Raw genomic sequence first — 26,360 nt, 5'->3', positions numbered from 1 at the left:
AAAATAAAACTAAAAAAATGCTTTCGGTTTCTTATGGTTTCCTGTCACGTTTTAAAAAAACTTTAATATAACATTGAAAATAGATTTTAAATATAAACATGAAGCAAGTAACACTAGTAATGGTGTTTATTTATGCCTTTTGAATTATATTGTGCAAAATAAAGAAAATAAAGATTGGTTTCCTGTTTGGTTTCCTGTCACGTAAACGGTGAATCAAAATGTATTAATTTTTTCTCGAAAAACTCAATTGTTCCATTCATACTATTCTAACACCAACACAACCCACAAAATAAAAGTTAAAATTTTAGAACTTATAAAAAAGGATACAAAAAGAAACCAAAGGCCGAATACCAAATTATGGTCCATATTTTAAGCTTGGTATGATTAAAAATTGAAGATTATAAATGAAAAACAAAAGATAATTGTTTTTACTGCGATAGCTTAAAAAAAAATGTTGTCAGAATCTCACTTTATTTTGAAACAATGAAATAAAGTCATAGCAATACACTAACCAAAATATGATTAAGAGTTATTCAACGTACATTACAAAAAAAAAAACCGTTGACAGAATCTCACTTTATTTAGAAACTGATTATTATTGTTTTTTTAACAATACACAAAGATTCAGATAGTGACATGTCACTTTACAAATCCTTGCAATAGTTATACACAATCCAAAACATGATTAAGATTTATTCAAAAAAAAAAAAAACGTTGTCTCAATTTATTTTGAGACAATGACAACAAATTATACTTACAGGAATACACTTGCCAAAACTTGATTAGAAAGTCATTAAACACAAAACAAATAAAAAATTGGGCGCGAACGTGTAGGTTGCGAATGGACTTTAGGTGCGAACGTGTAGGGTGCGAACAAGACTGGGTGCAAACGTGAATGGGCGCGAACTGACCCGGATTCTAATAATGAGGCCTTACATCATAATTATTTGAACTTGGTACCAGTATATGGAAATAGTGAAAAACAAAACATCTTTAGCAAAATGAAACACTTCAAAACATGACAAAAAGATTAACAATATAAGAGAACCTAATAAAAAAAGTAATATATATTTATAGTGAGAGACTAAACATTATCAATGTTTTTAGGAATGACAAATACATGTTCAAATCTTTATGACAAGAAGTTTGATTTAAAATGACTTTATACATGATATCTTCAGATATTAAAACTGACTAATACAACAAACAAACTTATAGTCATGACAGAAATCACTTAGTGCGGTATGATTTTGACTCAAGACATTTCACATGTAACTGAACATGCTGAAGTTACAACTGACTTATTGCCTCCCATGCTTGTTTTTACAGGGACATAGACTTAATCTCAAGCTCTGTCCCTCTGGTCTTGTTTGCACTTGTTTTTTTTTTTGCCATGTTCATATAACTTATATTGAAATATTTGTTATGTACTGTAAAATTGCATTGTAAGCACTCTAAAGTTAACAATTCTTGCCAGAATCATATCAGAAGTTTGCAGCAACAGTGTATTGGACAAATTGGAAAATCAGTGATGATCAACTTTCTTAAAAGAGTTTAATACATGTAAATGTATATAATGTTTTTGGAAATCTTAAAATGTCTGTATGGAAAATTAAATTGCATAAAGTGCTCATATATATGTACAATTCTTGCCAGGTTTTTATGAAACATTTATACAGTATTAGCATGATTAGCAAGGCCACAATTAAAAATATTTTGGTTTGCCCAAACCCTACCAAAAGGTTGAGACAGTGGGTAGGTAGGTAGGCATTTTTTTTTTTTTTTTTTTAAAAGAGAAATTGAAGCATCGGGTGTCTATTAGTCTTAATGCCTATCTGATAAAAAAAAAACTTCTTCAAATCAGGACAAAAAAATAATTTGAGTAGGCAGCTTTTTTCTGGGTAGGTAGCGTTTGGGCAAACATTCCTATTCTTTTTTATGGCCCAATGTCTTGGACACTTTGGAAAATCAATCCTGATCAACTATTTATTTTACACATTATCCTCTGGGCAGATAAAAGATACATGTGCAACATGGATGACACAGAAACTCAGTTCTTTTAAACCTGTGCCATAAGACTCATTTAGGCAAATCAGAACTGGGACAACAGAACATAGGATTGAGTTGAGATAAGTTCCCAATTTTCAATGATTGATTGCATGATCAACTGTCATGGCTATATTGGGTGGAGGGGGGGTGGGTCTTTTTTTTTTAATGTTTTTTCACAGTGATGTTGGTTCACAGGTTCAAGCTAGTCCATGAATTTAAATATTATCCTTGTAAACTCATTAATCCTTTGAATAAACCTCGTCTTACCATGCTTACAGGTTATCAATCTGTCACAATAGTAAAATATTTAGATGTAGTGTTTTCGTTTGATATAACATTCATTTTACTTTTCAAAATATAATTAAGACCATGGGATTTTTCGTAAACCATTTAATGTTGGAAAAAACAACCGAAAGTGACTTTATGTAAACCAGAAGTAGCTATTTTTCATACATTATTAAAATAAAAGTATATAGAATCAGATATTTTTGGAATCAGTGTCAAGTAAATATTCATATAGTATCGGAAGTAACATTTTTCAGACTGGAAGTAACAAATTATCTCCCTTATTTAAAAAAATATTGAAAAGAAACCATATTTTTTTTTAATCAGTGTACAATAAGCTATCATTTGATGATTGAAATGACATTTTAAACCTAATTTTACTTCTTTCATATTTGAAGACATGTTTTTTGGTGGAAAGATTTTAAATTCTTATTCTGTTGTTTGTCTTTGCTTAATTTTTATTTAAATCTATATGGTTTAAAATGGACCCATGAAAAAACCATAAAATGAACAGTTCTTTTCAATATTTATATTTACATTGCAGTTTGCCCAAGAAAATTAACAGGAGACTTTATTTGTACAATACTAGTACAAATAAAGCATTAATATTATTATATATATACCTATTAGTTGTACAATAGGTATAAAATCAATATGATCAATAGATGAATTCATTTGAAAATGTTGAGAAGCTGAAAAAAATGAAGAAAAAAAAAGAAATTATGGAGAGAAAAAAAATAAACTCTAAAACAAATAAATAAATGCATGGGTTAAGGATTTATAAACTTATCATTTTCAGCTGTTGATGTTATGTATCCCACCCTACTAATACATGTCATACAGGCTTTATTCTTATTTTCTTCAAATTGATTTTTTAATACATTGTAAGAGCTAGCATTAAACATTTGTTTGTTTTTAATTCAACTTTGGTAGGTTATAAACAGCTTACTTAGTGTGACATAATACTATAGATTCATCTGTCCGCTGTACCTCTTGAACAATTTTGGTTATTTCATCTTGAATGTCTTGTATATATTTTTTAAACGTTTGTAAAGAAACAGGGAGAATGGAATTTATTTTACCACATAAGGATATTTTTTTTTTGCATTTTGATAGTACTTTCTTTTTTTATATTCTTGTTTGGCATTTTATCACCAATTTATCTTAGGCTACCCAAACATTTCAACCTCCAACCTTAGACGTACAATGTACATTTTGTACCAAGCTGCGAAGTAAACGGTGTTTAAGTGTAAAGAAAACCTGAAATATTTATGAGTTCAATTTTAGTCACAAACCCTAAACAATACTTAACACGATAATACATGTACTTCAATACAATGATAAATTTTGCACATACTCATAAAATAAATGATAGAAAACAGACTGTTTAAATGACTTATTTAAAATAATTTCATAAAAAAGTCTATAAATTATTCATATCAAGTATCAACATGTATCACAAATGAAAGTAAAGAATTTTTATTAATATTAAATTATGATTTTTGCTTTTAAATGTGTTCTTTCATTCTTTAAAACTTTAAATATTACCTATCAAAGAAGTTACTAAAAATAGATCAACAGACGTTAGTTGACTTATTGTGTTTTCTGTACAAAAGGGAATTTAATAATTCAACTGAAAGTTCATAACCTATAAATGTCTGTATCCAGGGATCCATGCATATATACAAATGTATGTGAATGACATATTTACATTTTATTTATGTGTTATTGCTCCATTAACCATTGAAATAGTGATGTTTATACACCTACTTATGTATATATGCTGTACGTAATTTATCTAGAAGAAAAAGACATTATTTGAAATCTCTTTTAAGGGAACAACCATTTAACTTAAAGGGGGCTATGGTTTTGCCTAAAAAAATATTCTTATCCCCCAATTTGATGAATAAAAATATTCTGATCAAGAAGATGACAAAAAATTATTCTGAATCAAGATTTCCCCCATACCTTATAGAGTTACATTTAAAAAAAAATAATTTGATTGATAGCGTTAAAAATACCCAACATAACCCCCCTTTTAAGTTAAATGGTTGCTCCCTAATCTATCCATGATTAAGCTATAAAAGCAAAATTAATTTTTAGGTCTCATTACGCATTCTGATGAAAATGTTTACATTAACCTGAAATAATTCTGTCAGCATCCTTTTGGGAATAAGCTAGAGTTATCTCCACTTGGATATATATATATACATTAAGCAATTAATAAACTCTATTGTTGAATATTTATTATTTATAAGAAAACGATTTATAATGAATTTTAGAAGTTACATCAAAATTTTCAGCTTAAGGTGGCTCGGGACTATTCGACTGCGCATAATTTCACGCATGAATTACAAAAGTATTTGTCATAAATTTCGATATATTTTTTTAAAATATTTTGATTGATTAGAAATGTTAAATCATTGTAGTTATGTAACTAATAGAATATTTTCGTTATTATCCGTATTTGTTAAAGGGTCAAAATGACTTTTCACCAATTTTCACCATTTTCCCGCCAAAATTTGGGTTTTAATGCAAAATAATTTTTTTTCCTTATCCGTGACCTATGTTTTTTATTTGCTCATTCTTTGAAGCTATAGTTCAGCTTTTTATATTACAGTTTTGGACCAAGTGTCATAGAACGTTTTTTTTGATATTCCGATTAAAATATGTCAACACCTCTACTTTCCCTATCATTTCATTGAAAAATGGTCCCTTTTACATACCTGTTTAAAAGTAAAATTTTGAACTTAAATGGTCCGTGACCCCCTATTTTTTTTCGACCAATTTGATTCACTTTCTGTAAAGAATAAAATAACAAAAAATACAGCACTTCTGATAGAAACTTCGAATAGGCCCGAGCCACCTTAAATGAGAATAATCTAGTGATATGGAAATTTAATTTAACTATAGGAATCCGTTTTATTATTATATTTTCCAATTAATTTAAAATTAGACTTTTTCTGTTTTTGATATCCTGGATTATTTTTAAGGAAAACTGTGAGGATGATACATTTGTGTATAAATTAGGTTTGATTAATGCTATTTGATATATATCTATCAAACCAAAATGAAGCCTATGATGCCAGGTGTTCTTAATATATCCAAAAAATAAATAGTTTGCTAGTCTGTGAACACTGAGGTTGTGACTTGTGAGTCCTAATGCTGCTGAGATGTACATGTAGCAGCTTAGTAACATTTAATCATCATAATTGTCTAGGGCTATCAGATAGTAAGCTTCCTCAGCCAATAAAAAATGACTGGCATATGATATTGTCAAGAGGGCTGAATCTGACATTAAACACCAACACCAAACAATTAATCCACAGCCCTAACAATTTTGCTAAATTTACCTTCAGAGTGTTCAATAAATTTTATTTATGTGCAGATTCTTCATAAAACTTAGTCTCTAATACATGTAATAGGTGTATATTATTCAGTTACAATGGTATTTTTTTCTTTTTGCAATAACAAGGTGAGTCAAACTGGAATGGCATTTTTTTAAAACCTTGCAAACAAAACTGGTCAAGGGAACATGGACTATAATTCATGTTATTACTAACTGCTCTCAATGTTTTGTCACGTTTGAACGATTGCTATGCTTTATATTTTATCCTCATTATTTTAGATGCTTATCAAATGTTTTTATTTATTCACAGATATCTTCCAAATCTTTTCAGTTATGGAGAAAATAAAAAGAAGAGTTACCAACATGAAAGATAAGATGAGTCCAAAACATAAAAGGACAAAAGACGGGTTTATGAAACCTAAAGCAAAGCAGCCTATAAAAAACGTGGAAGGAAAAGCAATTACTCGTTTTGACAGAGTTTACAGAAATCTCGGAAACTTATTAATTCCAGAATCAAAACGAATTGATATTGTATTGATTCATCCAGATTCAAAAGCTGACGATAGTTCATTGAGTTCAAAGGAAAAAAGAAAAATACAAGTTAGAGACAAGCTAAGAGAAATTTTTGAAAATACGTTGAGAGATGAAGGATTTATTGTTGAAGAATCTGTTCTTAAGGATAAAGTTTATAAGAAAATCCATTGTCCTTTTAAAAGACTGTGCATTGAAGCCGAAACAACAAATTTAGAAATGCCATTACTAGGGGTAAGTGAGTCTTATTCAGTATTGTTTTGCCTGTGACGAAAGTCATGGAAAGCGAAACATAGAGATTGATTTTCCAGCGATGGCTGTGGTGGTTGTTTCGTCAACAAATTCTCTAAAAGACTAGTCATTAATTTAATTGAGGCATGTACATATCTTTACATAATACTTAGCGTCATTACAGTTCATTATGTCTAAGGTAAATCAACATGACCTACATTTGTAACCATGGTAACTGAGTAACAGAGTTACTATGATGAATTTGATATACCACCTGAATAATCCCGTTTCAATTTTTTTTTATTTTCTCTCTGCTTAAAATTGGTTTCCACAAGATGTATCAAATACATGTACAATGTAGTAAGGAATCTAACAGTTATACAATGTTAATTTTTTTTCTTTTGTAGCTTGTAAATCCAGAAGAAATACCAACCAATTCTTGTGCCAAATTTGTTTACGACAAGTTCGTAACAGACAAAAACAGTAAGTTTTGTACATGTTAAATAATTTAATGATATGATATAATGCTTAATTATTGCTTGCATTGCCTAAATTGTTTCCTTGGTGCATGTGTTCACTTTGCTTAGGATGATTCAAGTAAGAATAATGCATCGGAGATCATTTTCATGGTGAACACTGCTGATTAAATGGCATGGGAGTCTGATCCACTCTGAAATGTATACCTTTATATTCTATAGATAATTTACTGTGTATTTCCCCCAAAAAAAAGATTATTATAAAGTAATTTGGAACTTATGAACATGAACTATGTGCTTGCAGAACAGACAGAAAGCAGATACTATAAAAAAGTTAAACATCATGACTTTAAATTTTTGCTAAATCATTAAACTTTGCAAACTACTTTATGTGCTTACTTCAGGTTAGTCTAAATAATTATAAAGTCTTGGACTCATTTAAGCAAAAGAATAAATTAGCCTTCCAAGAAGTCATAAATATTTGGCCTAATTATAACTTCAGGTAACCTTGGAAACTAAAATTTTGTATGTCGTAAAGACGTATATCTATCTGGTACACTCTATTTTAAATATTATTTTGTTCCTTGTTTCAAAAATACTACAATAATATTATTTTGGATAAAGGAACATTATTTATTGTATAAAGTAATAATATTATTTCATACAGAACAGTATACCAAAAGTTAGCATGCAGTAATATATCACATAGCACTAGTTCAAATATAGTTAACAATTTAGTACCATCATTAATGACAAAAACATGATTGAAACTGTTTTTATGCCCCATTTATGGGCATTATGTTTTCTGGTCTGTGCCTCCATCTGTTCGTTCATGTGTCCGTCCGTCCGTTCGTCCCGTTTCAGGTTAAAGTTTTTGGTCGAAGTAGTTTTTGATGAAGTTGAAGTCCCATCAACTTGAAACTTTGTAAACATGTTCCCTATGATATGATCTTTCTAGTTTTAATGCCAAATAAGAGATTTTATCCCATTTTCACGGTCCACTGAACATAGAAAATGATAATGCGGATGGGGCATCCATGTACTTGGGACACATTCTTGTTCTAGCATATTTTGAGTTCATTATTGGTCAAAGGGCATGTAGAGTACTATTAGTTTTGTGGATGGTAAAAAAATAGTTTAAGAGTAAAAAGAAGTACTTTGTTTCAGATACGTTTTTATGCAGTACAACGTTGAATACATGAAATTAAATATCTACAAAATTACAAGTTTTCCACAATCCACAAACATTGGTACCCAAGAATTCAAATAAATGCACAGTATATGCTCACCAATTCTCATGTAGTTACTGTATATTATCACGTACCTAAATGACATCAAGTATCTAGATAAACTATGTGCTATATATTATTCAAATGTATTCCAAATGTGAAAATTTCTTACACATTTCCTTATTTTATATTTTTCAACAGAAGATGGTAAGAAGATGGTCCACAGATATTTGTTTATCATGTTTATATACAGGTTTTCTTTGTTGTGTTAATTCAGCTAGTAATGTTTTCAGAATAATATTCAAATTCTTTTCATTCCCTTTAAAGAAGTTCTCAAATAGTTTTATATGTAAGGAAAACCATGAAAACAAAATATTTTATGATAATAAAAAAATTTCAGATGAGGAATTTGCTAGATCATGTTTTTAGTGACATCATTTTGAAATTCAATGAATTTTTTTTTTTTTTGATTTTCGCCATTGTTCCAACTGTTTTTGTCAGAGGCATTAAGGGGAGTGGCTAGTTTTATAAATTAATGAAGCTACATCTTAAGACTTTGGTTAAACGCATAGACTCTTGGCAATTCTCATTTTTAACTTAAATGTCTTGCCATTTAGGATGGTGGTAAAGCTAGCTTGATATATATTAGAAAATTATATGAACAAAAAACAGATAGTAGATAAGCCAAAGTGACCTTAACATAATCAGCATTATAAGTGGGTTGGTCAAATTTTATTTTTTTTATTTTAGTTATTAAATTGAATTCTACAAGGTTGAATTGACACAATCAATTATACTCATGTGATATTTCTCTCTTTCTTTCTCTCTTACTCTCTCTCTAATACATTAATATGTTACCAATGTTAATCATCTAATTGGAATTATTTGTTATGTAACCATGCACCAACACACAGTTTTTAACCTTTAGATGTATAAAAAATATATCTAGAATTGTTTTACTTGATTAAATGCATGTTCTCATTTAAAAATTGGATATATATTTGACTACAAATGCATTAAATGAAGCATTACATATTATAAGTTTGACCTTGAGGTGAAATCAATGTCAAATAGTAGGCAAAATGACATATTACAAGTTTAATTGACCTTGAAAATGGTAAACAACAAGTTTGACCTTGAGGATAATTAAAGGTCAAAATGGGTAGCAACACATTATCTTGAGGTGATAACTCAAATAATAAAAACATTTGTCATAAGATAGCAAAAATATGGTCAGGACATGATCATATCTCATAAAGAAGTTGACTTGCAGGTCAAAAGGTCAGCATCCAGAGTTATGTTACATATTTTCTTGAGTTAATATACACACATGACAATTGTAAAAAAAAATAAAAAATGTAATGGCCAGGATAAAATCATTTTACTTAAAAATCATTAAGTTGACCTTGAGGACAAAGGTCATGCAAAATGGTACTTTCAAAAGTTTTTTTAGCATGTTTTAGTCAAAACATAAAATGAAATAAATCTGATTTAAATATCAAATTTAGTTTGACTTGTAATGAAATAATTAATATTAGACTAGTGCAGTCCTATTTTTATAAATCCTGGACTCAAGGAGACAAGGACCTATTTTAGTGATAACCCTAAATAACCAGGAAGTTGAAATCAAAGGTCACACACAATAGTTGGTGACACTTCACAGTGAAGTGTACATGTAGCACCCATATGCCATATATCCAAAGCCTATATCTCAAAAGATTAAAAAGTTACAAATCAAAAACCATTTCACAAGAATCAATTAGAAGAAAGAGGAAAATATCTATGCTATATATACACATGTTAATTACTCAGGAGCTTACTTCTATATTAGTCAATGCTTTACAGTGATGGTGAGGTTGATATAATTATTATTAAAGATAAATGATATATTTACAGAGGTTAATGGCAGAGGTATATATATGGGTATTTTTGGTATAAAATCTCATTTTAACTTGTATTTTCTGAATTTTGAATATTATGAACGGTTTTATTATATGATTATCATAAATGATTAAATAACGTTACCATATTACTGAATGCTGCATGACAGAGCTTTGAACTTTACACATTGTATGGGTTACAGTTGATTCACTGCTTGTGTGTTTGTGTAATCATATATTAAGTTGATATAATCCAGGTTGTTCATGATGTATGTATATGGATTGCACATAGTTGTATAATTAAGTTCAATTCATCCTTTTCATATCATCATTTTGACAAAGTATATATATCTTTTTTTTAATTTCACATAATCTTTCCTTTTTTAACCGCATTAGTTGTCATGAAAATAAGGTCTGTAACTTATATATATCTATACTTGTTTGACAATTGCGACAAGCATGAGTACAATATATGACATCTTTATTTCATGTTTTAACCAGATACTCATGATTAAAGGAATTGGAAGGCCTTATATAACATTACATATAGATTAGGAATCAAGGTTAGGAAACGTTTTTTTTTTTGGATAACATTCAACCTCTCTTTATTTTTTAGCCGTGGACTATATATCGGCCAGATTTTTGGTAGAGAGAATACATCTTTTTGACAACCATCATGATCCATCTAACTTCTTCAGACCAGCTGTCAGGACATTACTGGTATGATCTGAATATTAACTTTTATCAGTACCGAATTGTGTGAATAATCCATGAACATTGATTTCTTTGAAGTTTGAAAATAATTTAATCTACAGTCTACAGTTATGAAAAATTATAAAAGTTTTGTTGATTATATTATAAAGCCTAAGATTTAATCGATGCAGTTACCAGTGTGTTGGATAAAAATCCACCGTATTCATTTACATGTATATGATTTTCATTGATTTTGGAACAATCAATTACAACAAGGACTAATATGGGTCTGTTTTGAAAGTTTCGTATATCAACTCAATTTTAAAACATTTACAAACTTTGCGTAGAGATTTTTTTTTTTACCTATGGATACCTATGGATCTTCAGAACGCTGGCACTGTTGCTCCATTATATTCTGCTCTACTTCATCATCGTTGTATTTAATTGTACGTTTCTCACTTCCGGATAAAATTTCATATTCTGCTTCAAAATCATACATTAATGGTTGGTTGGCCCAAAATTTATCTAATCTGTTTTTGAAAGTGTTTTTTTGCATTTTTCAACCCGAAATAGATTATCAGAAGTATTGGTATTCATTTGCATCAGGTCGATTTCTATCAGGCACAGCTCATATATTGAATTCGACTTTGAAATATCATTATGTACATAAGTTATGTCATCATTCTCAATATATGAAGTATTTGACATTGGACATAATGATGAAGCAAACAAAAATTAATCAATCCTTCAATTGTTTTTCTTCATATTAACAGGTTGACCACATTCTTATCAATATGAATATCAGAGAAGACGTACAGAAAGATGACATAATGTTATTGGATGATGATGTTGATGAAGAAGATGATTGGAAGACAAGGACTAAAAAGAAAACAGGTTTGATTCTTTTTTTCTCTCATTTATTGGTGGCCATTTTGGATTTAATATTCCTAAAGTATTAGTTTTAGACCTGATTGAAAAAGATTTTTTTTACACCACTTAAAAACTTGTTTGATGTTGGGCATATATCATGCATGGTTTATGTGACAGCAACCTATCTTCACATAGAAGCAGAAAACATTTAGAGGTCACGATATGGCCTTGATAGAAAAGTTGTGACATTTTAAAGAGACTATCATGTCTATCGTTGATCTGTCACCAATACCTTTTCCCCACAATACCAAATATTGTATAGGTGTAAAAGCATTGACAAACATTTTGTATGGAGTGCAGGTTTGATGTTTTTACATCCCTATAGAATTACAAAAAGAACTAGATTTGCCATTGCAAGCAATAGCGGATGGCACCCTTCCCCTATTGCCAGGCGAGCGGCAGCAATCTAGAAGATTCCAAAGTCAAAGTGTGCATCTACACATTCAAATTATCATTTTTGTTAAGTTTTATTAAGTTTGGAGCATTTTGCAATTTTTTACGTTTTTGCTGTTTCCATGGTTACGGCGGCCATTTTGAAAATTCCAACTTCAAAAGTCAACTTTACTTATGCTGGTGACCATTCCTGTAAAGTTTCATCCAGTTTGCAGCATTTTTGAAAATTTTGACCTTTTTGCATTGTTTCCATGGTAACAACAGATATTTTGGAAATTCCAACTCCAAATTCCACATCTTCCAATGTTGCTCATCGTTACTGTGAAGTTTCATGAAGTTTGGAGCATTTTGAGATTTTTGAAATTTTTGGTGTAGTTTCCATGGCAACATAGTATTTCCAATGAGTGCCAAAATCATCAAACACCTGTATATAGTGGGCACCTATATTGTATTAAAATATAATGATTCTGAGTTAAAGCATAACCAAACAGTTCACCGAAACTAAAAACTGGATTTTTTCACATTTGTTCTGTTTCCATGGTAACAGCGGCCATTTTTTACCATTCCAATGTCTCTTGCACAACTTAACATGGCGGTTCATATTATGGTACAGTTCCATCAACATTGGTTTGACCAATTCTGAGAAATAGTATGGACAAAATGTGTGGAAGAATAAAAATAATAATAATAACTAGAATTGCCATTGCAAGCAATAGCGGATGTCACCCTACCCCCAATTGCCACTAAGCGGCAGCCATTTCAAAATCGTTTAACAGTGAATGCACATATATGCATGGCAATACATCTTTCTGTAAATTTTCAGTACATTCACAGCATTTTAAAAATTTCACATTTCTGCCGTTTCCATGGCAACGGCAGCCATTTTGAAAATTTCAAAAGCCTCATCATTACTTGTCAATTAACAATAATATGAAGTTTTATTAAGTTCAACGCATTTTAAGAATTTTTTACTTTTTTGGAGTTTCCATGGCAACGGTGGCCATTTTGGAAATTCCAAAGTCAAAAGTCTCATCCAGACTTGGCAGTCAACAATAATATTAAGTTTCATCAATTTTGGAGCATTTTGAAATTTTTGAAATATTTGATCCTGTATCCATGGTAACAGAGTAGTTCCAATGATTGTCATAATCATTCAAAACTTGTATATAGTGGACAACTATATTGTATAAAAATTTGATGATTTTAAGTTCAAGCATACCAAAGTTATTCATCAAACACTGAAGTTTTTGGAGCATTTTGACCTTTTTGCATTGTTTCCATGGAAACGGCAGACATTTTGGAAATTCCAACGCCAGATTCCACATCTACCAAAGTTGCTCATCGTTATGCTAGAATTTGAAAAAATTTGGAGCATTTTCATATTTTAGAAATTTTTGGTGTAGTATCCATGGCAACATAGCAGTTCCAATGATTGCCAAAATCATCCCAAAGCAGTATATAGTGGGCACCTACATTGTATTAAAATCTACAGATTTTAAGGTTAAGCATTCTCAAACAATTCACCTAACTCCAAAATTATATTTTTTCACCATTTTTCCGTTTCCATGGTGATGGCAGCCATTTGTTTAGTGCCAATATTGAAAAGCAACAGGAAAGTCAGGGTTCCTTGTTATAGTGCACCATCATTCAGATTGGTTCCTTTGGCTCTGAGAAAGCGAGCGGACAAAATTAGGTGGAAGAAAAATAATAATAACTAGAATTGCCATTGCAAGCAATAGCGGATGTCACCCTGGTCCGCCAATTGCCACTATCAGCAACCATGGTAACGGCAGCCATTTTGAAAATTCCAAAGTTGAATGCCGCATCTGGATTTTTCAAGTTAACATTTCTGTAACGTTTCATACATTTTTGAAGAATTTTCAAAATTTTGCTACTTTTGAACAGTTTCCATGGCAACATTTGAAAATTCCAAAGTTATACTGCTACTTCATATTGTGCCTCCCATAATATTATACCATCATATAACATTTAATGGCTGTAGAATTAATTTAACCCTAATGTTCTGGAATGTTCCATTACATTTTCACATTTTTGCTGTTTCCATGGCAATGGCAGCCATTTTTTTAATTCCAAAGTAAGGTGCACAACTACACATGGTGGTGAACATTATGGTATAGTTCCATCAAAATTGGTCCAATATATTCAGAGAACTAGGCTGGACAAAAAAGTGTGGAATAAGAATAATAAAAAAAAGAATCGAACAATAACAATATGTCACCCGACCTCCGTCAGGGTGACATAACTAGAATTGCCATTGCAAGCAATAGCGGATGTCACCCTTCCCCCTATTGCCACTAAGCGGCAGCCATTTCAAAATTGTTTAACAGTGAATGCACATATATGTATGGCAATACATTTTTCTGTAAATTTTCAGTACATTCAGAGCATTTTAGAAATTTTTACATTTTTGCTGTTTCCATGGCAACGACAGCCATTTTGAAAATTCCGAAGTCAAAAGTCTCATCTATACATGCAAGTTAACAATAATATTAAGTTTCATAAAGTTTGGAGCATTTTGAAAATATTTGACATTTCCGCAGTTTCTATGGCAACGGTGGCCATTTTGGAAATTCCAACTTAAAAGTCTTATTCAGACTTGTCAGTGTACCATCATATTAAGTTTCATCAATTTTGGAGCATTTTGAATTTTTTGAAATTTTTGACATTTGGGATGGTTCCTATGGCAACAGAGACCGTTTCCAAAATTCAATGGCATATACCACATTGGTACATGGGAGGGACCAAACCATCAAAGTTTCAATCAATTTGACCTACCATTTTAAGAAAGTAAATGCCACTTAAAGGTTTTTGGACCATTTTGACCTGTTTTGCATTGTTTCCATGGTAACGGCAGACATTTTCGATATTGCAACACCAAATTCCACATCTACCAATGTTGCTCATCGTTACTGTGAAGTTTTATAAAATTTGGAGCATTTCCATATTTTTGAAATTTTTGGTGTAGTATCCATGGCAACATAGCAGTTCCAATGATTGCCAAAATCATCCAAAACCAGTATATGCCCGCCACCTACATTGTATCAAAATATAATGATTCTAAGTTAAAGCATTTCCAAATAATTCATCAAAACCAAAAACTGGAATTTTCCATTATTTTTCGGTTTCCATGGTGATGGCAGCCATTTTTTCGTTCCAAAGTTGCACTGCAACTGGAAAGTCAGGGTTCCTTGTTATAGTGCACCATCATTCAGATTGGTTCCTTTAGCTCTGAGAAAACTGCCGGACAAAACTAGGTGGAAGAAAAATAATAATAACTAGATTTGCCATTGCAAGCAATAGCGGATGTCACCCTTCCCCCCATTGCCACTAAGCGGCAGCCATTTCAAAATTGTTTAACAGTGAATGCACATATACACATGGCAATACATCTTTATGTAAATTTTCAGTACATTCAGAGCATTTAAAAAATTTCACATTTCTCCTGTTTCCATGGTAACGGCAGCCATTTTGAAAATTTCAAAGTCGAACGTCTCATATTTACCTGCCAGTGAACAATAATATCAAGTTTTATTAAGTTCAAAGCATTTTGAGAATTTTTGACTTTTTTGCAGTTTCCATGGCAACGGTGGCCATTTTTGAAATTCCAAAGTCAAAAGTCTCATCCAGACTTGGCAGTCAACAAACATATTAAGTTTCATCAATTTTGGAGCATTTTGAAATTTTTGAAATATTTGATCCTGTATCCATGGTAACAGAGTAGTTACAATGATTGTCAAAATCATTCAAAACCTGTATATAGTGGACAACTATATTGCATAGAAATTTGATGACTTTAAGTTCAAGCATACCAAAGTTATTCACCAAACCCTGAAGTTTTTGGAGCATTTTGACCTTTTTGCATTGTTTCCATGGAAACGGCAGACATTTTGGAAATTCCAACGCCAAATTCCACATCTACCAAAGTTGCTCATCGTTATGCTAAAGTTTCAAAAATATTGGAGCATTTTCATATTTTTGACATTTTTGGTGTAGTTTCCATGGCAACATAGTAGTTCCAATGATTGCCAAAATCCTCCAAATGCAGAATATGGCCGCCACCTACATTGTATTAAAATATAATGATTCTGAGTTTAAGCATCTCTAAAATATTCACCAAAACCAAAAACTGGAATTTTTCACAATTGTTCGGTTTCCATGGTAACGGCAGCCATTTTTTATGCTTTTGAGACCTACTGCAACCCGAAATTTTTTGTTCCTCATTATAGTCAACTATCATTTAGATTGGTTCCATCGTCTCGGAGAAAAGTGGCGGACAAAATAGTTGGAAGAATAATAATAATAACAAAGAAACAGAGGAAAAGCAATATGTCACCCGACATTGTCGATCGGGTGACATAATAATAATAACTAGAATTGCCATTGCAAGCAATAGCGGATGTCACACTTCCCCCAATTGCCACTACGTTGCAGCCATTTCAGAATCGTTTAACAGTGAATGCACATATATGCATGGCAATACATCTTTCTGTAAATTTTCAGTACATTCACAGCATTTTTTAAATTTCACATTTCTGCCGTTTCCATGGCAACGGCAGCCATTTTAAAAATTTCAAAGTTAAAAGCCTCATCATTACTTGTCAGTTAACAATAATATCAAGTTTTATGAAGTTCAAAGCATTTTGAGAATTTTTGACTTTTTTGCAGTTTCCATGGCAACGGTGGCCATTTTGGAAACTCCAAAGTCAAAAGTTTCATCCAGACTTGCCAGTCAACTATCATATTAAGTTTCATCAATTTTGGAGCATTTTGAAATTTTTGAGATATTTGATCCTGTATCCATGGTAACAAAGTAGTTCCAATGATTGTCAAAATCAATCAAAACCTGTATACAGTGGATAACTATATTGTGTAAAATTTTGTTGATTTCAAGTTCAAGCATATCAAAATTATTCACCAAACCCTGAAGTTTTAAGAGCATTTTGACACTTATGCTCTGTTTCCATGGTAACGGCAGACATTTTGGAAATTCCAACGCCAAATTCCACATCTATTAATGTTGCTCATCGTAACCATGAAGTTTCAAAAAATTTGGAGCATTTTTATATTTTTGAAATTTTTGGTGCAGTTTCCATGGCAACATAGTAGTTCCAATGAATTCCAAAATCATCCAAAACCAGTATATGGCTGGCACCTACATTGTGTCAAAATATGATGATTCTGAGTTTAAGAATCTCCAAATTATTCACCAAAACCAAAAACTGGAATTTTTCACAATTATTCTGTTTCCATGGAAACGGCAGCCATTTTTTCTGGTCTTAGACCCACCTGCACCCCGAAATTTTTTGTTCCACCTTATAGTGAACTATCATTAAGATTGGTTCCATTTCACTCCAAAAAACTTGCCGGACAAAATAGGTGGAAGTATAATAATAATAATAATACAGAAAAAGAAACAGAGGAAAAGCAATATGTCACCCGACATTGTCGATCGGGTGACATAATAATAGTGAAAAAGAAACAGAGGAATAGCAATATGTCACCCGACATTGTCGATCGGGTGACATAATAAAAAGAAAAAAAAGAAACGTAGAATAACAATATGTCACCCCAACTCCGTTGAGGGTGCCATAACTATTCAGGTCTTACTACATCCATCAAATGAAATGTTAAAAATACAGCCTTTCATTTGTTTTTCTGTGCATTATCAGTATTTTTAGATTTTTTCACAGATATATCGCTTGCAGTCATAGATGTTTCATTTTTACCTGAAATAGTATTTAATTTCTGGAATACTTTAGCCAATCAAAATTTGTGGCATTGTATAAAACTACTCGAACTAATGTGATTTAATTTAGATATAACTAAATATATAACTAAAGACATTAGGTTAATTCCTGCCTTGAAACAGGCCCAGGAGCATGTGTTCGGGTTTTACTACATGCACTTGCCACAAGATTTTCAGGCTTCTATTAACTTTGCTTAGTTTAGTTTATTGTATATATTTATGAAGTATAGACTGAAAGGAAACACCCTGGCAAGTTTTTTAAGAATTATTTGGCAGTTGCTGGAGATTATTAGGGGTCATGACCCTCATTTTTGAAGGGAAGGGGTCTTGTTAAAAACCCACAATCCTCCCTGGCATTGGATGTGCTAATTCTTAAATCTTTAGTAAATAAAATACCAAATTCTTTTTTTACAGATACAATCAAATTAGCAATAGACAAAGAGCTTCAGAAATTAAGTGAGTATTTAAAAATGCACTATACACTAAAAGAGAAAAAAATGATAGGAGACATTATATATACTAACCACAACAGTGGTTTTATAGAGGTATGCTTACCTTGAGCGCTTGAGGTCATGGGTTTATCCAAGCCGTGCTTAACCAAAGATTTGAAAATTGGATATTTGCTGCTTCTACAATTAATACTCATTGTAGGAGCATTATCAAAGACCTGTTGGCTCAGAGTTAGAATGATGTGTCATGGTAGGGTGACATATAAAAAAGACATTGTAGTGTGATTGCAAATGAGACCAAATCACACGGAAATTAACAACTGAAAGTATGGCCTTCAACAATGAGCAGAGCCTGTCATATGACTGTTACCTTGTGAACTAAACTGTTAAAAGTCCTGATCAGTGTGTTTAAAATCAGGGTTTATATTTTATCATATTCTCTCATTCTTGTCCCCAATATTTAATTTGCCACTAGAATCATGTAAAATGTAATGGATATACAATATTCTAATCTAAAGCGCAGTCACTTTCTAATGCGCAATCGCATCATTTTTACATCTATGTATTGCATGATTTTTTTGTCAATGTGTTGAATATTCAGGGTGGCATATACTATACATGACATTGTGTACGACCTCATGTTAAAACTTTTAATTAAAATATTCCAGATTTCCCTTACATGAAGAAAATTGGTGTGTACACAGACAAACTGATTTTACACGAGGCTTCAGAAGCCAGCAAAATTCACGAAGAACAGTATGATGGTGCTACAAATGATGACCCAGAAGAAGATCAGGAAGAAAAAGCGCCATTACCTCCAGCTATGGATTTTGACGAAGATCCAAGAAAAATTCTAAATGATGAATGGACGAAACTTTTCAAATTTCAGCCTTTGACAAAAATTCGTAATTATTTTGGAGAAAAAATAGCCTTTTATTTTGCCTGGACTGGTTTGTTGACGACATCATTATGGGTGCCTATGCTTTTAGGTCTGGCCATTTTTATATATGGTATAGTAAACAGGTAAGGATTTTTTTTAATGATCTTTTTCTTTTTTGGGGGGAAAAATAAATAATTTACTTTTGGATTGTGTTCAGTGAAATGAATTGCTTCGTTTGGGGTATGTTTTTTTAGTCCCATCAACTCTCCTTCCATCTGTTCATCAACCCTACTGTCCATCCCGTTATGGGTATATATAGATATTCCAGATAATTTATCCTATGGTTTGAATGCTAAGAATTTTTCACTTTAATGGCAGTTTTAACATATATATATATTATTGAACATTTTATTATTTGAAAGTGTGCATGTAGGATTAGGGTTTTGATTTTTATTAAAAAAAATTTGAATAAATTAGAATAAGTACCATTTCTTTTCCAAAAGATTTGTATATATTAACAGATACTCTATCATACTCATATTTTACTTGTTGTACACACATTATACTTATTTTACTTTATTTTACACATATTTTACTTTATTTTACACATATTTCACTTTATTTTACACATATTTCACTCCACTCATTTTACACATATTTCACTCATTTTACACATATTTTACTTTATTTTATACATATTTTACACATATTTCACTTTATTTTACACATATTTCACTTTTATTTTACACAGTGCCAGTAGTTCAACAGATAGTGGTTCAGCCAGCAATAATGGATCAACGTGAGTATTGTCATTATTATGAATCATATAATGGTGATAATTGTCTGTTTATACATTCTCTCTGGAAGCTTATAGGTTTTAGAAATAAATGCAACACTTGAAGTCTTCTTCTGAAATCTCACATTTATAAGGAATTACTTAATTGTTCATAAAACTACAGGTATATAATTACAAAGCTTTTACATGTATTGTAACAAAGATATAAGGTAATAGGTCTACTTCACTACAAGATTTATTATAATTCAAGGATTTAATCATAAAAAAAGTTTATGAGATGAATATACTCGTAAAGTTGGTGACAATTATTTTTACGTTACTGTTTGGGATGTATATGATCAAAACTATATGTTAAAATTGTTTTTCAGAATTTCAAAAGCCTTTAAAAAAAAGTATTTGGCCCTTTCTATGTGTTTTGGGGTATATTTTTTTGTAGAAGCACTGAATGTTTTTTTGTTCTTCAGAAGTTTACAATCTGAGTAAGTGATAATAATTTTATTTGTAGAAAAGGAAATTAATTTCATCAAATGAAGAAGAAATCCAATATTTAGTAAATGCATGTACTGATTGCTAGTCATTTAGTGTTTAATAACCTCTCTTATGCTAGCCTTTGCTAGGCTGCTTTTAATTGGTCCTCGATGCTCTTCAACTTCATACTTTATTTGGCCTTTTAACTTATTTTTTTTTTATTCGTGCGTCACCGAGGAGTCTTTTGTAGAAGAAAGACGCGTCTGCCATAAATACAAAATTCAATCCTGGTATCTATGATGAGTTATTTATTTGATTTCATTCATCAATTCTTAAAGATAACTACTTTACAATAGTCAATTTCCATTACTGCCTTTATTTAAAATTTAAGAAATCTTTTTTTAACAAAAGGGAAACAATTCCCAGGTAGGAAAAAGCTGGAACCCTGCATGACATTAGGTTAGAATTATGTATGAAATCTGTCATAAAGATGACTGGATCCCTGCTTAAAATTAGGTTAGAATGATAAAATAAATTAGTCATATAAAGACTCATAAGGTTTCTTAATTATTTTTATTTTTTATTATTAATAAACAACAAGTCTGTCTTCTAGTTTAATGTAAGTTTACTAGTACACATACTATTAGATGCTATCATTACTGCAGACTACAGTGGCTGATCTAGGGGATGTTAGTCAGTTTCCAGGGGTTGGACAAGCCACCCACACCTCCGTACATTTTTTGAAGATTAATGCTTTTGAATGGGGACTTATATAAATGGTTGGAATCCCCCCCCCTTTTTTTAGCTCACCTGACCTGAAAGGTCAAGTGAGCTTTTCTCATCACTTGGCGTCCGTCGTCCGTCGTCCTGCGTCCGTCGTCCGTCGTCCGTCGTCCGTCGTCTGTAAACTTTTACAAAAATCTTCTCCTCTGAAACTACTGGGCCAAATTCTACCAAACTTGGCCACAATCATCCTTGGGGTATCTAGTTTAAAAAATGTGTGGCGTGACCCATCAAACCAACCAAGATGGCCGCCATGGCTAAAAATAGAACATAGGGGTAAAATGCAGTTTTTGGCTTATAACTCAAAAACCAAAGCATTTAGAGCAAATCTGACATGGGGTAAAATGGTTGATCAGGTGAAGATCTATCTTCCCTGAAATTTTCAGACGAATAGGACAACCTGTTGTTGGGTTGCTGCCTGTGAAATGGTTATTTTAAGGAAATTTTGCAGTTTTTGGTTATTATCTTGAATACTATTATAGATAGAGATAAACTGTAAACAGCAATAATGTTCAGCAAAGTAAGACCTACAAATAAGTCAACATGACCAAAATTGTCAGTTGACCCCTTAAGGAGTTATTGCCCTTTATAGTCAATTTTTAACAACTTTTTGTCATTTTTTGTAACTTTTCTAAAAATCTTCTTCTCCAAAACTACTTTGCCAAATTTAACCAAACTTGGCCACAATTATCATTGTGGTTTATAGTTGTAAAAAATGTGTCCGATGACCCAGCCTACCAAACAAAATGGCCGACATGGCTAAAATTAGAACATAGTGGTAAAATGCAGTTATTGCTTTATATCTTTGAAACTAAGACATTTAGGGCAAATCTTTCAAGATTTAAATGTCCATCAGAATAAGATATATCCCCTCACAAATTTTGAGTTGAATCGGACAACCTGTTGTTTGGTTGCTGCCCTAAAATTGGTGATTTTAAGGAAATTTTGCAGTTTTTGGTTATTATCTTGAATACTATTATAGATAGAGATAAACTGTAAACAGCAATAATGTTCAGCAAAGTAAGATCTACAAATAAGTCAGCATGATCAAAATTGTTAGAGGACCCCTTAAGGAGTTATTGCCCTTTATAGTCAATATTGAACAACTTTTCGTCATTTTTGTAACTTGTATAAAAATCTTTTCTAAAACGACTTGGCCAAATTTAACCAAACTTGGCTACAATCATAATACTAGGGTATCTATTTAAAAAAAAAGTGTCTAATGACCCCGCCTACCAACGAAGATGGCCGACATCAGTAAACACATTAACAGGTGAGCGACACAGGCTCTTGAGAGCCTCTAGTTTATCTAGATACAAATAGGATGTGTATTGATTGCAATTGCAATTGCTATAAAATGTTTTTTGAATAATGTGTACAGTGGATTTAAAAAAAAAGTGATAAAAAGTGTGAAGTTTAATGGTTGGAACAATCACATTAACCAATAGTTACAATGTATAACAAGCATGTACATAATTATAGAAAGTCATTGTTTTTGTTGGAAAGAAGTAAAAGACATTTCTATTTTTACATTCATACTCTTTTCATTTTAGAAATTGGTGACTGAATCACATTTTATAAATACAACATACCACATCTTCTTATGTCTATTTATGTTTTTCGTTTATTATTTTGTATATAAATCAGGCCTTTACTTTTCTCAAAATTTGAATTATTTTGATTTGTCATCTTGGGGCCTTTTTAAGCTTTTAATTGACTATTTGGTCAATCTCATTAAAATCCGTTGTTCTTATGCGCTACACTCCACTCTGATAGGCTACACTAGTTAGTGGAGTGTAGTTTATCAGTACATTGAATTTTAATGAGATTGACAATAAATTTGGTAAGGATTTTACTTATACTTGAAGGCTGTATGGGGACATAATGTTGTTATTTTTTGTATCATTTGGTCCTTTGTGAAAAGTTGTTTCATTGGCAATCATACCAAATCTTCTTTTTTTAGAGTAAATTTCATGATAATATTTTGTATGTTTTTTCTAGGGTAACAGAGATATTGACAGTAATTAAAGAAGCCTGTGACAATCAGGCCACACCATACTATGCCATGATAATTTGTGTCTGGGGTAAGTTTGTTTATGTCCGGTTGCAGATTAAAAAAAAACCAAAAAAAAGTAAAGAATTTGAAAATCCTGAACAACATTCGAAATGACATAAAATGACCTAACCCTCTTAAATCATGTACTGAAAAAAACCATGAACAAAATAAAATAGATGTACAGTATGTGCACAACACTTTTTCTATTGAGTCAGATTTTTGAAATATGATAGAAATGAACCTGAATGTCAACCCATGAACTAACTTGTATATTTTCAGGTACATTATTTTTGGAATTATGGAAGAGGAAAACTTCTACCTTAGCCTATGAATGGGATGTGGATGAATTTGAAGCCACAGAACCAGACCGACCAGAATTCTATGGAACAAAAGCTAGAGAGGTAAGAAAGAAATTAAAAAAAATATTTAATTCCTATCCAAATACAGACACAACTAATGCAGTCAACCATTTTTCAATCAATTTTCCAAGGGCTGAATAAATTGTAATGTAATAAAATAATGGAACCATTTTAAACAAATTATCAGAAAATGAATGACTTGTTTCTTTTATCAAGGACATAAAGATGATATGGTCCAAGGACTGAATAAGTTGTTATATTACATAATAGAAGCATTTTAGATTTCAAACAAATTATCAAAAAATGAATTAATTCCCTTCATCACGGACATAAAATTATCTATTCCTTTGACGAAAGTCATAAAAACAAGGAGATGTGGTATGATTGCCAATGAGACAACTATCTATCAGAATAAGGTGGTACCTAACACTACAGGGAGATAACTCTGTAAAATCAGCTATACGTTTTAATTATGTTGTGTTGTAAAGGGAATATTAAGCTTCTAAATGATCAAAATAAGTGTTTGTCAAACTGCTGTATAACCAGTGTAATTTTTCTGATAAAATGGTTGGTTCAAATTTTTAAAATTTTTTGTGTTTTTGTCAAAGGGTCAAAGTAAAAACTTTGTCAAAATTTTATGAAAATTAAACAAGCCAAATTAATTTTAGTTAAAGTGTTGGGTTCCACCTTAATACAAGAAATAAAATTTAGAAAGAAAATGGAAATGTGTCAAAGAGACAACAATCTGACCAAAGAGCAGACAACAGCTGAAAGCCACCCATGGGTCTTCAATACAGGAATCAAATCCATCACCTAGAGGCGTGCTTCAGATGGCCTCTAAACAAAAAATGTTTACTACTTCAATGATAATGAAAAAGTCAAACTAAACTTCGAAATATATAAATGAATTAAATTTAAAAATCAGTCAAGACTAACAAAGGGCAGAGGCTCCTGAAGTGGGACGGGTGAAAAGATGTGGTGGGGACAAACATGTTTTTGAGATTTAAACCCCCAAGCCAATGTCAGAATATGTTACAAAAAGAAACTAAACAAAATGATAAGGATACATGAATCAACACAGGAATACTAGCAGTTACTGACATGTCATTCCAAGAAAATTTGCCAAAATTTAAATAAGTCCATGATACAATCCTATCATTTATCTTATTACATGTATTATTTAAATTATGAATTTTAGAAGGTAGGTTTAATCTTGACAGCAGGTAAGTTTAAAGGATGGATGATGATTGGTCACTTGACTCAAGTGTTTACTGAGCCTTGACAATTAGATTCTGTGCTTTCTGAGCTTAATGACAATTAGATTTGCTATAAAATATAGTTTTCTGTTGACATTAATTCATCACAGTCTATAATATACACTAAATTAACATGTGTATTGATGTTGCCTTGACAACATAATATTGCCATGTGTATTTTATTTTTGTAAATATTTGTTAATGACCAAGAATTGAAAAGAAATATATATTGTATATTTGTAAAAAGCCCTGTATACTGCACATGTATAGCTGCTATTGCTGTTAACTGTTTAACATTGTGTTGTAAAGTACAACAGAAGAATCACAAGACAGGAATATTGCTTCCGTTTATTATATCTTACAAATACTTCTCAGGTTACATTACTTGTCAGATTATTAAGGTCTACTAGAGAAGAAGGAGTTACATTTGGTAAGAGAAGCAACAATATCTTGTGTACTGGGAAAGACAGAATTGATATGAATAAGATTATTATACTTCATGCCAAAATGACAGATTTTGATTGGTTGATACAAGGGAGATAATACTTTCTTGTGGTAACAATCTGCTCTATCATCCTCTAAGCTATGTGTTATTTATAGATTAGTCCTTAAGAAAGGTAGAACTCTATCTACAGTGTGGCTATTTTAACCAATAGTTTTCTATATTAAAGTCATGTGACAAACTGTTTATTGCATTGCAATGACAACAATACTTAATTTTAAGTGGGAAACAGAAGCCTTCATCTCACAAAGCATAAATTAGCGATGCATACATGTATGAAAATTATAAGGACATGTGGTTACGGGTATGATTGCCAATGAGACAATATCTTTCAAAGTTTAAATGAATTTGATGTAAGCAATTTAATAGGACATTGAACAGCCTTCAACAATGAAAAATACTCATACTGTAAAGTAGTCTATAAAAGACCCCAACATGAAAAATATGACACAATTTAATTGAGAATATTAACGACCTAGCTAATTCATAACAAAGCATGTAGTAATGGCATGTTAACTTGCATGCTAATTTATTTTCTTTCCCTAATGGTTATCAACTTTATAAAACTGAAGAAGAAAAGGAGGGTTTTTTTATTTCATTGTAATATCCTAAACAGAAGGAACATTTAGCATGCATACTTTTTGTAACTACTCTGAATTTATTGTTCATGTTTTCCAAATCCAACATAAGGGTCAGGATGGTGATTACAGAATAGAGAATTATGATGATGAAAAAGTTTAGAAACAAAAATGTGTCCCAAGTTTACGAATACCCCACTCGCACTATCATTTTCTATGTTTTTATGGACCATCAAATTGGGGTAAAAACTCTAATTTGGCATGAAAATTAGAAAGATCATATAAAAACTCTAATTTGGCATGAAAATTAGAAAGATCATATAAAAACTCTAATTTGGCATGAAAATTAGAAAGATCATATCATAGGGAACATGTGTACTAAGTTTCAAGTTGATTGAACTTCAACTTCATCAAATACTA

General features: G+C 31.3%; 1 protein-coding gene across 1 annotated transcript in view; it reads left to right on the top strand.

Annotated features, from left to right (window-relative positions):
• LOC143042393 (anoctamin-4-like) overlaps positions 1 to 26,360 on the top strand; it is a 56,934-nt gene that overhangs the window by 2,184 nt on the left and 28,390 nt on the right. The window contains exons 2-10 of the mRNA XM_076214670.1: positions 5,994 to 6,448; positions 6,853 to 6,928; positions 10,647 to 10,750; positions 11,497 to 11,617; positions 18,228 to 18,269; positions 18,931 to 19,285; positions 19,894 to 19,941; positions 23,191 to 23,273; positions 23,525 to 23,646. Of these exons, the coding sequence (XP_076070785.1) occupies positions 6,017 to 6,448; positions 6,853 to 6,928; positions 10,647 to 10,750; positions 11,497 to 11,617; positions 18,228 to 18,269; positions 18,931 to 19,285; positions 19,894 to 19,941; positions 23,191 to 23,273; positions 23,525 to 23,646 (1,383 nt within the window). The 5' untranslated portion in view covers positions 5,994 to 6,016. The remainder of the gene's footprint in view (positions 1 to 5,993; positions 6,449 to 6,852; positions 6,929 to 10,646; positions 10,751 to 11,496; positions 11,618 to 18,227; positions 18,270 to 18,930; positions 19,286 to 19,893; positions 19,942 to 23,190; positions 23,274 to 23,524; positions 23,647 to 26,360) is intronic.

This window comes from Mytilus galloprovincialis, chromosome 8, assembly GCF_965363235.1.
Source record: "Mytilus galloprovincialis chromosome 8, xbMytGall1.hap1.1, whole genome shotgun sequence".
In the NCBI taxonomy this organism is placed as follows: domain Eukaryota; kingdom Metazoa; phylum Mollusca; class Bivalvia; order Mytilida; family Mytilidae; genus Mytilus; species Mytilus galloprovincialis.
This window is presented reverse-complemented; position numbering and strand designations above follow the sequence as displayed.